Source organism: Oryctolagus cuniculus, chromosome 6 (assembly GCF_964237555.1).
Source record: "Oryctolagus cuniculus chromosome 6, mOryCun1.1, whole genome shotgun sequence".
NCBI lineage: Eukaryota > Metazoa > Chordata > Mammalia > Lagomorpha > Leporidae > Oryctolagus > Oryctolagus cuniculus.
In genome coordinates, this window is record NC_091437.1 from 27,131,551 (window position 1) to 27,145,007 (window position 13,457).

A 13,457-nucleotide genomic window follows, 5' to 3' on the forward strand; every position below is an offset into this window, starting at 1 on the left:
TTGTTTTAACATATTCACAAGCTCTAAAAGCAACAAGAAAGTTAAATATAGTTAACTTGTTCAGGGCTATTTCTTCAGCTTATGTGAAGCAAGTTAGTGAGTTTCTGAATACAAGTAAGCAAACAATTTCAATTCCTGTGTCGTCTTTAGAAGGTTGACATTATACAATATATAATTTACATCTGCTTCCTCCTTTGCTCTGCTGTAGACTTTTTGGGTTAACTGTAAGCATATATTCTTGACTTCTTGCTTTTCTCATTTTTTTGGAAGATATTTTTGCATGTGGATCTAGGTTGAATGCTTCTGTGTATCTGAAGCCATCTGTAATGAACTTGCTTTTCTATGTACTTATTTTCCAGGTCAAGAGCAATCTGAATCCAAATGCAAAGGAGTTTGTTCCTGGGGTGAAGTACTAAAATATTTGAGTAGACGGGGCCCTCTTTTGGTGGATGTAGCACAATTTCCACACTGTGAAGGCAGTATTAGAAGACTTAATTGTAAAAGCTCTCTCTTGTCACTGTGTTACACTTATGCATTGCCAAAGTTTTTGTTAGTCTTGCATGCTTAATAAAAGTGCTGAGACTGTTATTAAGTAAAAAGCTCTCAAACATTTACTGAAAGTAGAACTGGCCCCTTGGCTTGATGCGAAGAAAGCAAGGAAAAAAGCACCAGTCAAGTTGTGACAAAGCACCAAATGAAACAACCTCTAGATCTTACTAACTGGTCAGCTTTGAGACTGAACTGGTCCTGTACGGTTAACTCACACTTGTTAATGCCAAAACCTTTTTTAAAAATGAGTAAATTTAAATTAAGTTCTAATTGCTTAGCACATTCTCAGTTAAGACTTAAATTTACATTTGTCCCTATCAAAAATAATCTTGTTTTTACCCCTTAGAAAAAGGTCTGTTAATTTGAAATAATTCTTTGGTTACTGAGGTTACAAGGTAACAGTCAGTTGATCAGTTGAGAACTAGTCCTGGCTTTTCTGGTGTATTATCATGTTAGAAATACTGAATTCTCCTACTGTTACATCTGAGGAAGTATGTAATTTGAGAATTGCATCATAACTATGCCCTTGGGAAGTCTAACATATGACCAACAGCATCCCAGAATCCAGTTGAACAAAGAGACTGTGACATGATTTGAGTGGCGCTTTTCCTTGCTTTGTTAACCGTCACGACAGTCTGCAGCACAACTTTTCTTTTAACAAAGCTAGAACAGTTTTGGCTTCTTAAACTTCATATTTGGGTAGGTTAAGCTGCCATACGTGTTCAGTGTGAATAGTGTTTAAGTTGAAAATATTGTAAAAAAATTATATTTTTTCAAAAATATTTAAAAAAATAAATAATAGTAGAACTGAGCTGGTGGTTGTGTTTATTGGTGCTGGGATGCAGACTCTCCAGTAGGAATACTTCCCCTATGGGCCCAGGATGACTCTACTGGCACAGTGTGCTGAGAAAGCAGGATTTGATAAAACCATGGTAGCAAGTATGTTGCAAGCATCTATCCAGACTACTGCAGTGAAATAACTCGGTTGCCCCGTCCATCCTTTTTATCACCTTAGACTGCAGTGTCTGAGAAATCATAGGCAGCCATGTTAAGAGAGTTTGAGGCTGACCAATATCATGCCCTGGCCTAGTATAATCTGTTGGTTTGTGCCCTTTACAAGGTGTTTTCTTGGGTTCATTGGGCCAAAGAAAGTTAAGAAGACCATGTAGTCAGTCATGGCTCTTGTTTGTTTGTTTGTTTTGTTTTTTAAGATTTTATTTATTTGGGAGGTAGAGTTATAAACAGTGAGAGGGAGAGACAGAGAGAGAGGTCTTCCTTCCGTTGGTTCACTCTCCAGGTGGCTGCAACGGCCGGAGCTGCACCAATCCAAAGCCAGGAGCCAGGTGCTTCCTCCCGGTCTCCCATGTGGGTACAGGGGCCCACATGGCACCTTATAGTGCTATCCCAGGCCACAGCAGAGAGCTGGATTGGAAGAGGGGCAGCCTGGACTAGAACCAGCGCCCACATGGGATGCCGGTGCCACAGGCAGAGGATTAACCTACTGTGCCACAGCACCAGCCCTGAGAGTTTCTATACTAATTTACTTCCCAAATGCCTGCAACAGCCAGAGATGGGCCAGGCCAGAGCCAGGAGCCCAGAACTCTGTCCAGATCTCCTACATGGGCATTTGGGGCCCTCTTTGGAGCCATCGTGTGCTGCCACACAAAAACCTGGATTGGAAGTGGACTTTCTGAAACTCAGCAGCACTCAAAGAAGGGATGCAGATGGCTTAACCCACAACACCTGTCATTGGCTCAGGTTCTTTGTGGGGAGTCAAGGACACCTGTGCCCTGGTGATTTTTAGTAACTGCCTTAGCAGACTAATAAATAGGTGGGTTTTTAAAGAGGCCCTAATGGAGCCGTGATGCAGCAGGTTAAAGCCCCAGCCTGCAGTGCTGGCATCCCAAATGAGCACAGGTTCAAGTCCCAGCTGTTGCACTGTTGATCCAGCTGTCTGCTATGGGCTGGGAAAGCAGTAGAAGATGGCCCAAGTCCTTGGGCTCCTGCACCCGCGTGGAGACACAGAAGAAGCTCCTGGCTCCTGGCTTCAGATCAGCTCAACTCTAGCTGTTGCGGTCATTTGTGGAGTGAACCAGCAGATGGAAGACCTCTCTCTCTCTCTCTCTCTCTCTCTCTCTCTCTCTCTGGCTCCACCTTTCTCTCTAACTCTTTCAAATAAATAAAATAAATCTTTAAAATAAATAAAGAGGCCCTAAGGCAGAGACAGCCATGCTTGACTCTTACTCTTCTTGGATCTGTGATACGAGCAGTCAGTCCCTCTGTTCTCTGACAGTCCTACAAGTGGCATAGCAAACTGCCCTGTTTATAAAACTTACAAATCCTTTCTTTATGAAATCAGAAAGAGGCAAATGAGTTTATTTCTGCACACAGCCAAATTACTGTGGTGCAGTATAATTGGAGATTAAGAGGAGGAACTCAAGTCACATTTCCTGGATGTGACCCCATTGGTCACAAGCACGTCACTTAACCTTTGTGCCTTTGCTGCCACCTCTATAAAATGGGAAGATTGGGTGTCCACAGTACAAAAACAGAAATGAAGCCAGAAATCTTGAGTGCTGACATGCTGCTTAAAAAGTTCTAGACATCAGATTTTGATATTAGGGATGCTCGGCTATGCAAATATTCCAGAATCCAAAAAGCTCTGAAATCTGAAATACTTCTGGTCTGAAGCATTTCATAGAAGGGTACTCAACCTCTACTCTGTCTCTGGATCTCTGCATTGTGGGATGGGTTAATATCCATCAGGCTCTTGCAGCAGTCCTGGCACACAGAAAGTCCTGTTTAAGTGATTGCTGATTGCTGTGGTTATTACTAATAGAGCCTAGGCAAAATTCTTTTTTGGTTTGCACTTTTGCCTCTGAGGGGACAGGCACAGTGACAGCACTTCAATGTTTAACTAGGAAGCCAGGCATCTGTATTACAGATGGAGAAAGGGAAGCTGCAGCGCATTAGCTGCCCATCCGTTTTGAAGCCCTGGGGACAAAAGAGTAAGACCGCTGCTGGTATAGTTTTAAGGTAACTCAAGCCATCCATCCTGTTTGAGAGGATTTTAATTTTATGACCGCTGTTGAAACAAGGCAGCGTGTATGAGGATTTTTGCTGTGTCATTACTTCTCAGCTTCTGCCATGGCAGATATCAAAGTGGTATTTGTTTAGCCTACTGGAGTGCAAAGCTGAAGTTGCCTGTGGCTGCAGTGACTAGGCCAGGGCCTCCAGCTGGCCTGGGTTCTGCCGAGGGGTACCTGGAAGACCGAAGGGATCAGTATCTCAGCGTACTTACAACCTCTCAGTGGCCCATCCCATCAGGAAGTTCTGTTCTCACTATATGAAGTCAAGGACTTCTACCCAGAACCCGTATGCTTATTTTGCTTGCACACAGTCCACCTTCCCCCTGAGGACATGCCAAAAGGTCACAAAGAGGAAACTGCCAGTTCAGGTTTTCCTTTGGCTAAAACAGAAGAGTGTTTTGGCTATTTAACCCTTAAACAACAGCCCAAGAAAGCCTACCTTTCCTGGAAGTAGTGTTTCAGACCTTGGTGCACACAGACCCACTTTCTGTGTTTCTGGGAGTATCTTCTGGAACTGAATGTTGATCTTTTGACCTTGGAGAAAATCCTTTGAAGACTGGGCAGATAGGAATGTATCTCAGAAAAGCAATCCTTTTTACTGTGCCCATCCCAATGGGGAAGTCATAGCTCTTGAGGCTGGCAGACGTCTCACTGTTGGCATGGGCCCCAGCTTTCCACTGTATCAGACCTCGTTCCTCTGGGCTCCCTGGAGAAGGACAGTGGGGTCATTAGCCAGTCCGTATCCTAATCGGCAGGCACAGTTCTGGAAGGAAGTACCAGCTGGTCCTAAAAAGTGCATCTGATTTCTGAGCTGCCTTTGCCAGAGCTTCAGGGAACCCTGGAGGATACCAGTCAGTCTTTACTATATAACTACAGTGTGCCAAGCTCTGTGTGGAACACTTTAATTTCATGTCCTTTCTTCAGAACCATACCTCTGACAGGCACTGTTAGACAAAACTTAGGTAAGATGGAGAAACAGGACAGTGCAGGATCCGTCTGCAGGTGTGTGCTGGGCCATGAGAACCGAGCAGTGGGGATTATGCTCTGGGGCTGGGCAAGAATTCTTTGCAACACCGGAATCCATATTAATCTTCACTATTATGGTTCCACATTTGGGGGATAAACTCATGTTTTATAATATAAACCTTGGAAGATCAATCTTTGAGGGTAAGGACACACTGAGAGATTTTTACAAATAGGATTGTCCCTTGGGGGGGGGGGCAGCACATGAGAGTCCAGGTTCTCTCAGGGCTGGGACTGACAGAGGCTGTGACAATAAATCTGATGGAAGAAGTGAGGGATTTCCATGGGCCCCAATGTGCCCCAGAGTCTCAGAGAAGGCACCGTCTGAGCAGGCCCGGCTGCACACGGCACAGGTGGGCAGATGGATGCAAAAGCTGAGGGCGTAGCACAGACTATGCACTTGGTGTCTAATTACCCTCCCACCACTGTCAGGACCACACAACAGCCAACTTGAGCTCCCTCCCCAACCTCACCTGCACTACACACTTCCTGTGTTTCTCCAAGCACCCCCTCACCCCCACCCTCCAGTGTCCCCCATCCAGGAAGCCTTTCAGATGACCCCAGCTTAGGCTTGCTGGTTTTATTCCTAACGTAAATCCCGTTTTACTTTGTCTCATGCCAGGAGTTCCTTAAAAACAGACTTACACTTTTGTGGATCCTCCACTGGGTCTAATTTAGGGACAGACTGGTAAAGCTCCACCAGCATTTGCTCAACTAAACTGTCCTTTCTGGGTGGGCTGTGGCTCAGTAAGGAGAGAGCAAGGGCAGAGTGGCCCATCAGCAAATTAAGGGTGGAAGGAAGCTGTGCTATTCCACAGCTAAGAACTACATTCACAGCCAGCCAGACCTGGGTTTGAATCCGGCTCGTGTGACCATAGGCGAGTGACTCAACCACTCCAAGCTGCTTAGGACTACTGATTATGTGGTGTAACCCATATGCAGTCTTCAAAGATTCCATATAAAATGTATAGTATGAAAAGGATTTCAAAAGTTCTGTGCACCAAAATGAATTCGGCCCCACCCAGATGGCCTCGGATGCTCTAGGCCTGGAGGCTGCCACTTGGCTATCAGGAGATGGGGGGTGAGCTGCTCCAAACTACAGCCCAGCTACCTCTAAATGGGAATGACTGGGTACCATGGTTGAGTTCTCAAATATCCAAAGGACAGCTGCCCCTTGGGACCCCCTCTGAGTCTACCTAAAAATCCCCAGGTGAGCCCTGACCCTCCCCTCCCCTGGCCCGGCTGTGCCCAGCCTCTGACTCCTATGCTGAACACAAGCGCTCTGGTGTCTTCAGAGAGAGAGGGATGTGGGCAGAACCTGTGGCTGTGCTCAGGCTGGTCAGTGGCTGGGATGGAGGGCCATCATCCTGCCACTTCCATCCCTGTGTCCTTACACGGATGTAGGCATTAACTCCTATCTCTCCAGAACCTTCTCCAGCCTCCTGAACCCCTCCTACAGAGGCAGTGAGGTGCAGTGGCTGGGACAGGGTTTGTTACCTGCCTAGGCAGGATGTTCAGGACCTAGAATTGCAACATTTTAATTTTGTGACGTATCACTTTGTGGCCATAGTTTTTGAAGGTGAAATGAGTATCTTCGCAAGCTCCATACTTGGCCCATATTAAGTGTTCAGTAAATGATAACTTATTACGAGCACCTGATAACATTTATTGGGCACATACACCAGAGGTCCTCAAAGAGTTCATGGAAAATGTATTATGATAAAACTATGAATTTCAACATTTTTTTGCATGAAGATGAACTTGCTTTTTTAAATTCTATTTTGCATGCACTTTTTGAAGTACCTCCATATATATTAGCAAGAGGGTTCTCTGGGATGCCACCAAGTTCCCTTCCTGTCCCTGCAAAGACTGCTGATAGCAGAGGGAAGTGTTGCAGCCTTTCTGCCTGCCAGTGTGGCCGGCTGCTGATGTCTGCAGTGCCTTGTACCCACACACGTTCTCCATTTCTACCTGTCCTACAGTAAGACACCAAAGAACCCTTCAGCCCAGGGACTATCATGAATAAAGAACTCACAGGACCCAGAACTGACTCCTGACCTCTCCCTTCAAGAACTACCATGCATGTCTGGGCCTGGGTCCCTCCCTCCAGGGCCAGGATCACACAGGATCTGGCCAGAGCTCCAGCTCAGGCCATCTGGTGGAGTACATAGGAGTCCAGCCTAGTTCTGGGTTGCCCTCCCAGGACTGACTCGTACCTGGTACCGTGTTGTCCAGTATGAAAGCAATGCTCCCGCCCACAAACATCTCCGTGGTCAGCAGCACAGTAAGAATCTGGTCCACTTCAGTAATGCCTGTGGGAAGGCCAAGGGCTGGTGGGTGCCACGGCCCCATCTGGAAGGCAGCGCTCAGACATCCCACCGGTGCAGCCTGCTGCTTCCTGGTCAGTCCCGGCACTGAATTGGTTCCCAGCTCTGGCTTTCAAGCCTGTCTCTATCCCTCTCTCCCATCGGGATCCAGCTCCTAGTCCTGCTGGTTGACCTGAGACAAATCACCTCATTTCTCTGAGTCTCATGCTCCCCACCTGCAAAATGGGCGTGATAACTTGGAAAATGAAAGGAGCACACATACAAGCGCTCAGTCCCCCTCCACAGAAAGCGCCTCAGTCGAGGACAGCGCCCAGTGAGCCCCTCAAGGGCCTGACACCCAGAGACGCAGGGATTGGTGGCGCCAGCTAGGTGGAGCCTTTAAAAGTTTCCAAGTACCCATCCCAACTCTGGAGACAGCCAACAGCAGGAGGCACCTGTGTTGATGGCTCCGGGGTTGGAATCCAGGTAATTGGGCAGTGTGAGCCCGAAGAAGATGGAAAATCCGAGCACGAAGAGGTTGCGGGAGGAGTTCATATCCACGAACTGCAGGTTGGACAGGCCCACGGCGGTAATCATGCCTGCAGGCACATAGGAGCTGATAGCGGCCTGGTGGGCACAGCACGAGCGTCCCGCCTCCTGCGTCGTGCCCGGACCCATGCCTGGCACTCACCGAAGAGGGTGCAGAACATACCCCCCAGGATGGGGTCAGGGAGCGAGGCAAAGAGGGCCGTGAACTTGCCAATGATGCCCAGGATCAGCATGATACCAGCGCCGAACTGTACCACGCGCCGGCTGCCCACCTGTGGGGCATGGGGGAGCCAGGGCTACAGCCAGGACCAGGCACACGCGGGCTTTGTTCCAGGGGTGGGGGGCCTGGGTGTAGGGGCGAGACCTCCCCCACAAAGACAGGGTAAGGCTAGGCTGGGACAAGGCCTGTGGCCCACGGAATGGGGGCAGAAGCTGTGTGCCACCCAGGCTCCCGGCCGCACCTTGGTAATCCCCAGGACGCCGATGTTGGGGCTGGACGAAGTGGACCCATTGCCCGTACCCAGCAGCCCCGCGATAATGCAACAGACACCTTCGGTGAAGATACCCCTGTAAGGAGGGATGGGTGAGTAGGCATCACCGTGGCTGGTGCCCACAGCCACTGCCGGGCCAGAGGTGAGTCTGGGAGCCAGGCGCCTACTCCCTTGGATAGTTCTAGACTTCAATATCCTTATCTATAAAATAGGGATAATGACAGCCCGGCCTCAGGATGGTTATCAGCAGATCCCAGAAGAGCAGGCAAGACTGGGCGGGGGAGCCTGTCAGTCTCAGCTCCTCCCAGCAGCCAGAGTGAGTCAGAGAGCATCCCCATTACATAAGCCAAGAAAATGAGGTCTGGGGAGTGCTAGGAACTTGGCCGCGTCTGCGCCTCTGGGACTCAACCCCTTCCCTCATTTGCTGCCTGAGCGGCTCCAACAGTGAGGGGGCAGGTGGCACACCTGTTGATGGCATGTACCGGAGGGGGCGGCGCACCAGCCAGCCGGGCGCAAGCGTAATAATCTCCAATGGATTCGATGATGCCTGCCAAGGTGGCACTGAACATTCCCAAGACAGCAGCCACAGTCACTGTGGGCAGGCCCCACTGACCTGGGTCGGGGGAAGACAGGAGGCTGAAGAGCAAGGAGAGTGCAGGGGGTGGGGGATGGGCAGGGCACGGGGGTGGGGTGGGGGGAGGCATCACCGGGGGAGGCTATGAGGGTCACACGCAGCTCCAGTGGGGCACCAGGGGTCTCACAGGTAGACTCAGAGAGAGGCAGAGGGGCCCAAGTGGGGTTGCTCACAAGGGTAGGGGAGGCGGATCCAGGGTGCAATAGCCATGATCTCCCCACGGGCGTCAGTCCGTGCCTGGAAGCCATAGGCCGTGGAGTCTCTGGGCAGCACATTCGTGATGGTGAGGATATAACAAAGCAGCCACACCGTCATGATGGCCAACACAATCTGAAGCGGGGCGAGAGGCGGCACTGAAGGCACTGGAGGCTTTGGTCCAGGGTCACCAGCTCCTGCTTCGCCCCCAGCCCAGCCCCAGCCCCAGCCCCAGCTGGGACAGCATCTCCGGCTGCCTCTCACTCCAATGCTGTCCCTCGCCCTTGCCCCACCTTGGTCCCCGGCCCAGGTCCAGCCCCAACCACCAGCCAGGTCCTTACAGGAAACATCTTGAAGATCTGGATGCGAAAGAGAGTGAAGCCCTTGCCCCAGCGGTACACGGGCAGCAGCAACGCGAAGTTGCGCAGGTACTGGGAGAAGAGGACGATCAGGAGAATGGCGCTGGGGAGCAGAGGCACAAGGAGGAGGTGGCTGGTAGGTCAGGCTGGGGCCAGAAATGAGGGGTCAGGACATGAAGCGGGTATGGGTATGGGGCCTGGGGTTGGGCAGGGGTCAGGCCTGGTGCCTGCTCACCAAGCTGAGATGCCCCAATGGGAGCCAGCCCGTTCACCGGCTGTTTGGAAGACTGACAGGCCAATGAGGGAGACAGTGGGGGTGACCGTGAGAGGCCCGATGTAGCTGAGCAGGGCCCCAGGCAGTCCCAGCAGTCCGATCACCACCTCCACCACACTGGACACCATGATTGCACCTTGGATCTGGAGGGGCAAAGATCAGCTATAAGTCACTATGTAAAGGCCATGATGCCACCGCTAGCAGGATGAAGTTTGTGGACAACCTCCTTGAACCCCTCAACTCAACAGTGGCCCTTGCTCCCTCCTCCAGTTCCAGCCTCTTCGACCTCACGTGCAAACCCACCTCTCGCATCCGTGGGTGCCAGATATGGGAGGTGTTCAGAGGCAGACTCCAGTTACCGTAGATCTCCTCTGGGGGCAGAGACAGGGACACTCACAGGACACCGAGACAGAGGCAGAGAAGACGCTGCCATGAATGCGCCCAGGGCCTGAGCTTGGGACAGGTGCCCAGACCTCCAGGCCCCTGGGGGCCCCTCTCCTCCAGCACAGACCCCAGCAGGGTGCCCACCTTCCGGGGGACACTTCCATCTTTCCAGGGAGAGGATGGCTTTGGCTGGAACCAGAAATGCAAACGCACTGGCCTGGAACAGTGGCAGCCTGGGGGTAGGGGGGTGGAGGAGGATTACGGAGAGAGGCAGGGAGATGGGGACAGAGGCACAAAAGGACAGGGTAGGGTAAGGCAGGGCGCCGGCAAGTCGTGAGGCCCCAGGCAGCCGCGTCTAATGTCTTCTGGGCCCAAGGGGGAAAGAACATCAGCTCAACACCCGCTTCCTTTCCTCTGTGCACTGTGGTGCACAGCTCTGGCATTGGGCAACCTGTCCCCTGGCCCTTATCCCCCGCCACTCAAACCACCATCCCTGCCACCCAGGCCTGGGGCTACACATACCTGGGGGAGGCCGGAACAGGACCTCCTGAGCCATTTGGGCTGGGAAGCGGTGGTGCTGACTGTGCAGGGCAGGGCTTAGCAGAACCCAGCCAGGGCACATTCACTTAAACCCACAGACTCCTCGTCCTTGTGGGGCGCCCGGGCAGGCCGCTAAATCCAGGGGACCAGGGTAGCAGCTCAGCTGCCCACTGCCGTTAAGGCTGGCCTGGGAGCTGCAGGAGCAGGTGGGGCGCAGAGAGCGCTGTGGTTCCAAGAGGGCCCACCTAGTCCCGCTGCATGGTGCATAGTGCGCAAGCGTGTATGTGTGCGTGCGCAGTCGGGGGGACTTACCGGATTCCCAGCGTGGTCTGCAAGAGGGTGGTGATGCCAACGCACACGAAGATGGTGCCGATGAGCTGACTGACCATGTACTGGTCCTGGCCCACACACAGTGCCTCGGCCAGGAGGAAGGGCACGGCGATGGTGCCGCTGAAGCATGTCAGGTAATGCTGGGGCAGGAGGAGGCCGGGCGCGCGGGGCGTGAGGCAGGGCCCCCGCGGAGCTTGCCACGAACCAGGCACCTGCCTGCCCTGCTGCCCTGGCCGCGTGCCCGTGCAGGACGGCCACCCCACGCAAGGCATTCCCCGCGTGTACCAGGCACTCCTTTCTCTGGGCCACTAACTACCACCACCCCCCGCCCCCAGGTGGCAGGCATGGCTTCCTGCAGGGGCTCCTGGCCCCTGTCACCTGCTCCCAAGCTCTCAGGCTCCTTTCCCACCCCTGCCTGGGGACAGCCACTGTGCTGACCTAAGGTTACACTTCCTGTTGCCTGAGATAACCTTGACCAGGATGGGGCTGGGATCCTTGGGGAGTGTGCGGAGTAGGGGTAGGGGAGACCCTGGCGAGGCTCACCTGGAAGCCTAGAAGAATGCACAGGTACCAAGGCGGCGTGTCCTCAATCTTGTACAACATGTCAAACTTGGGCTGTGTGGGCAGGGACACCCGGGGGTCCGCTGGGGGAGCCTCTGCTGAGCCCCGGGCCGCATGCTGGGGGCAGCAGAGAGGAGTGGATAAGGGTGGAGAGGTGAGGACAGGCAAAGCCCATTCTGCCCCAAATAAGCCAGGCAGCAGCTCAGCAGGGGTCTGAGCCTGGGGTCCCCCCTGACCCCCCACAGTCCATGTGGCCAGTCATCATTCACCCTGGCCTCACCTGGCTCCCACCTCATATTGCTTCTGGCAGGGGTGAGTCCAATGTGCTGGCTCCTAGAGCCCTCAGAACTAGGACATTTTAGCCAGGGGGACTGGGTCCCTAATTCAGAGCACCTGGGGGCACCAGGAGAGGTGCCTACCCTGGTCCTCACTTCTGCCACTGGAGGTCCTTGGAGTATTGCTGGGGAGGCTGGACCCCACCTGTCCCCACTAGCTGGAGTCAGCCAGTCCCGAAGCCGAAGCTCATTCACCGCCAATCCTCCACACACAGCCACCCCCCCACCCCCCAGAGGCCACACTCAGCTTGGGACAGTCACTGTCAAGTTCAGCAGAGCTTTGTCTGCCCTCTCGAGCAGGCCTGACAGCCCCTGCAGCCCCCACCCTGCTCCCCCCATCCCGCAGCACCTGTGGCTGACCCGCGGCGTCCTGCTGGGCGCTCATGTTTGGAGCACTGCTCGGAGGGGCTCCTGGGGAGAAGGGACGACTTTGCAAAGGCCGAGGAGGACTTTACTCCACACATCAGACATTGTTCGAAGTAAATCTGTAACCAGATCCCCAGCTCGGGATTGCGAAAGGTGAGGTATTAACCCTGGCCACCCGGCCTCCGCCACGGTTGTCTCCAGAGCACTCCTGTCCTGGCCCCCACCTGGCCGCGGGACCTGCTTTGTTTTCCAAGGGGTGAGGAAGGGACAGTCTTGAACGTTTGCCAAGCCCCGGGTGAGGTAACAGCAAAGCAAATGGGAACAGGGGTGCTGGGTATGTGACTCCCTGGCAGAGGCCATTCCCAATTATCGATGACAAGCTGATCGTTATCTTCATCTGTATAGCCATTCTCCTTATTGAGGACTGATCACCACTGCCAGGAACACACAGGCATTGTTGTGGGCAGCCCCTGGTGCTGGGTGCTGGTAACTCCTGCCACAGCCACGAGACACATTCCAGAGGCAGGGTTCGACCAAGGCCACACAAGCAGCGAGGTTTAGCAAACCAGTCCTCAAATGCAGATCGACCTGAATGGTCTCCCCTACACCATCCCCCGGGGTCTTCCAGGTCCCCGAGGCCGGGGACAGAGAGGCCTCTGCACACAGAGCTGCCTAGGCTGGCCCGCCTGGCCTGTGCCCCTCCCAGCTGGGACCCAGTACAAAACAACTTGGGGCCCTTGTTACACAGCCCAGGCAGCCAGGCCAGTGCCCGGCCCTTCTGGCAGGCCCAAGGGCTGTGGACAGGGGGAAATGGGGAGGGGCGGAGGAGCTGAGGCTCCTTGGCCGCTAGGATCTGTGCTGAGGCCCCGGGTCTGCTCCTGTCTGGGTCGCCCCACCCCCAGCCGACCGACAGCCCACCTACTTCTGGGTCGCTGTGCCCATGGCCAGGCCCTGCCCTCGGGACCCCCGGCCAGCACCGCTCTCCAGCTGGGCAGCAGCTTCATGCCACGGCCCCGAGTCCGTCCGGCCACCAGCCCTTGCTCTGTCTGTCCTCTTCTGTCCCTCACGGCTCCTGCGCTCAGGCTCCCAAAGCCGTCTGACTAGTTCCCAGCCTGGACAACTCCTCAGCACCTCCCTCTCCTTCCTCCCGCCCTGCACTCCCCAGGGGGCTGTGGACGCCGAGCCCCACCCCTTGCCAACTCTCAACCCCCCCAACACACACAGAGACAAGGCCTGGAAGTGCGTGTGTCCCACAAAAGGAACCACAGGCGTGTACACAGTGGTGCAGTGCCTAACTCACTCTGCAGGGGCACCCAGGCCCAGCCCCACTCCTGTCGCTGCCCAGAGCTTAGCTGGCTCCTGGGCCTGACCCTCCTCGTCATGCCTAGGGCTTCTCTCCTGGGGTGCAGGCCAGAGTAGGAGGGGCCACGGGCACATCCTGGAACAAGTGATGCCCTGTGAGGGGCGGGGAC

The 13,457-nt window shown here is 53.7% G+C and overlaps 2 protein-coding genes across 4 annotated transcripts in view; one reads left to right on the top strand and one right to left on the bottom strand.

Annotated features, from left to right (window-relative positions):
- The window catches only part of PAIP2 (poly(A) binding protein interacting protein 2), a 23,778-nt gene extending 22,418 nt beyond the window's left edge, over nt 1–1,360 (top strand). Inside the window, exon 4 of the mRNA XM_002710245.5 lies at nt 360–1,360. Coding sequence (XP_002710291.1) covers nt 360–416 — 57 coding nt within the window. The 3' untranslated portion in view covers nt 417–1,360. The remainder of the gene's footprint in view (nt 1–359) is intronic.
- Nucleotides 1–13,055, bottom strand: part of SLC23A1 (solute carrier family 23 member 1) — a 15,303-nt gene extending 2,248 nt beyond the window's left edge. Inside the window, exons 1-16 of one of the 3 annotated variants that reach the window (XM_051843428.2) lie at nt 12,908–13,054; nt 11,969–12,030; nt 11,267–11,401; nt 10,706–10,863; nt 9,998–10,086; nt 9,773–9,840; nt 9,431–9,612; nt 9,178–9,298; nt 8,815–8,971; nt 8,473–8,620; nt 7,978–8,083; nt 7,659–7,788; nt 7,423–7,566; nt 6,878–6,973; nt 4,078–4,344; nt 3,603–3,812 (exon numbers count right to left, since the gene is read on the bottom strand). In XM_051843428.2, the coding sequence (XP_051699388.2) occupies nt 4,097–4,344; nt 6,878–6,973; nt 7,423–7,566; nt 7,659–7,788; nt 7,978–8,083; nt 8,473–8,620; nt 8,815–8,971; nt 9,178–9,298; nt 9,431–9,612; nt 9,773–9,840; nt 9,998–10,086; nt 10,706–10,863; nt 11,267–11,401; nt 11,969–12,030; nt 12,908–12,989 (1,926 nt within the window). In that variant the 5' untranslated portion in view covers nt 12,990–13,054 and the 3' untranslated portion in view covers nt 3,603–3,812; nt 4,078–4,096. Of the gene's footprint in view, nt 1–3,602; nt 3,813–4,077; nt 4,345–6,877; nt 6,974–7,422; nt 7,567–7,658; nt 7,789–7,977; nt 8,084–8,472; nt 8,621–8,814; nt 8,972–9,177; nt 9,299–9,430; nt 9,613–9,772; nt 9,841–9,997; nt 10,087–10,705; nt 10,864–11,266; nt 11,402–11,968; nt 12,105–12,907 lie in introns of those variants that run through there. The other 2 variants (XM_008255102.4, XM_051843429.2) reach the window with 2 other exon arrangements.
- Nucleotides 13,056–13,457: the final 402 nt, after the last annotated feature.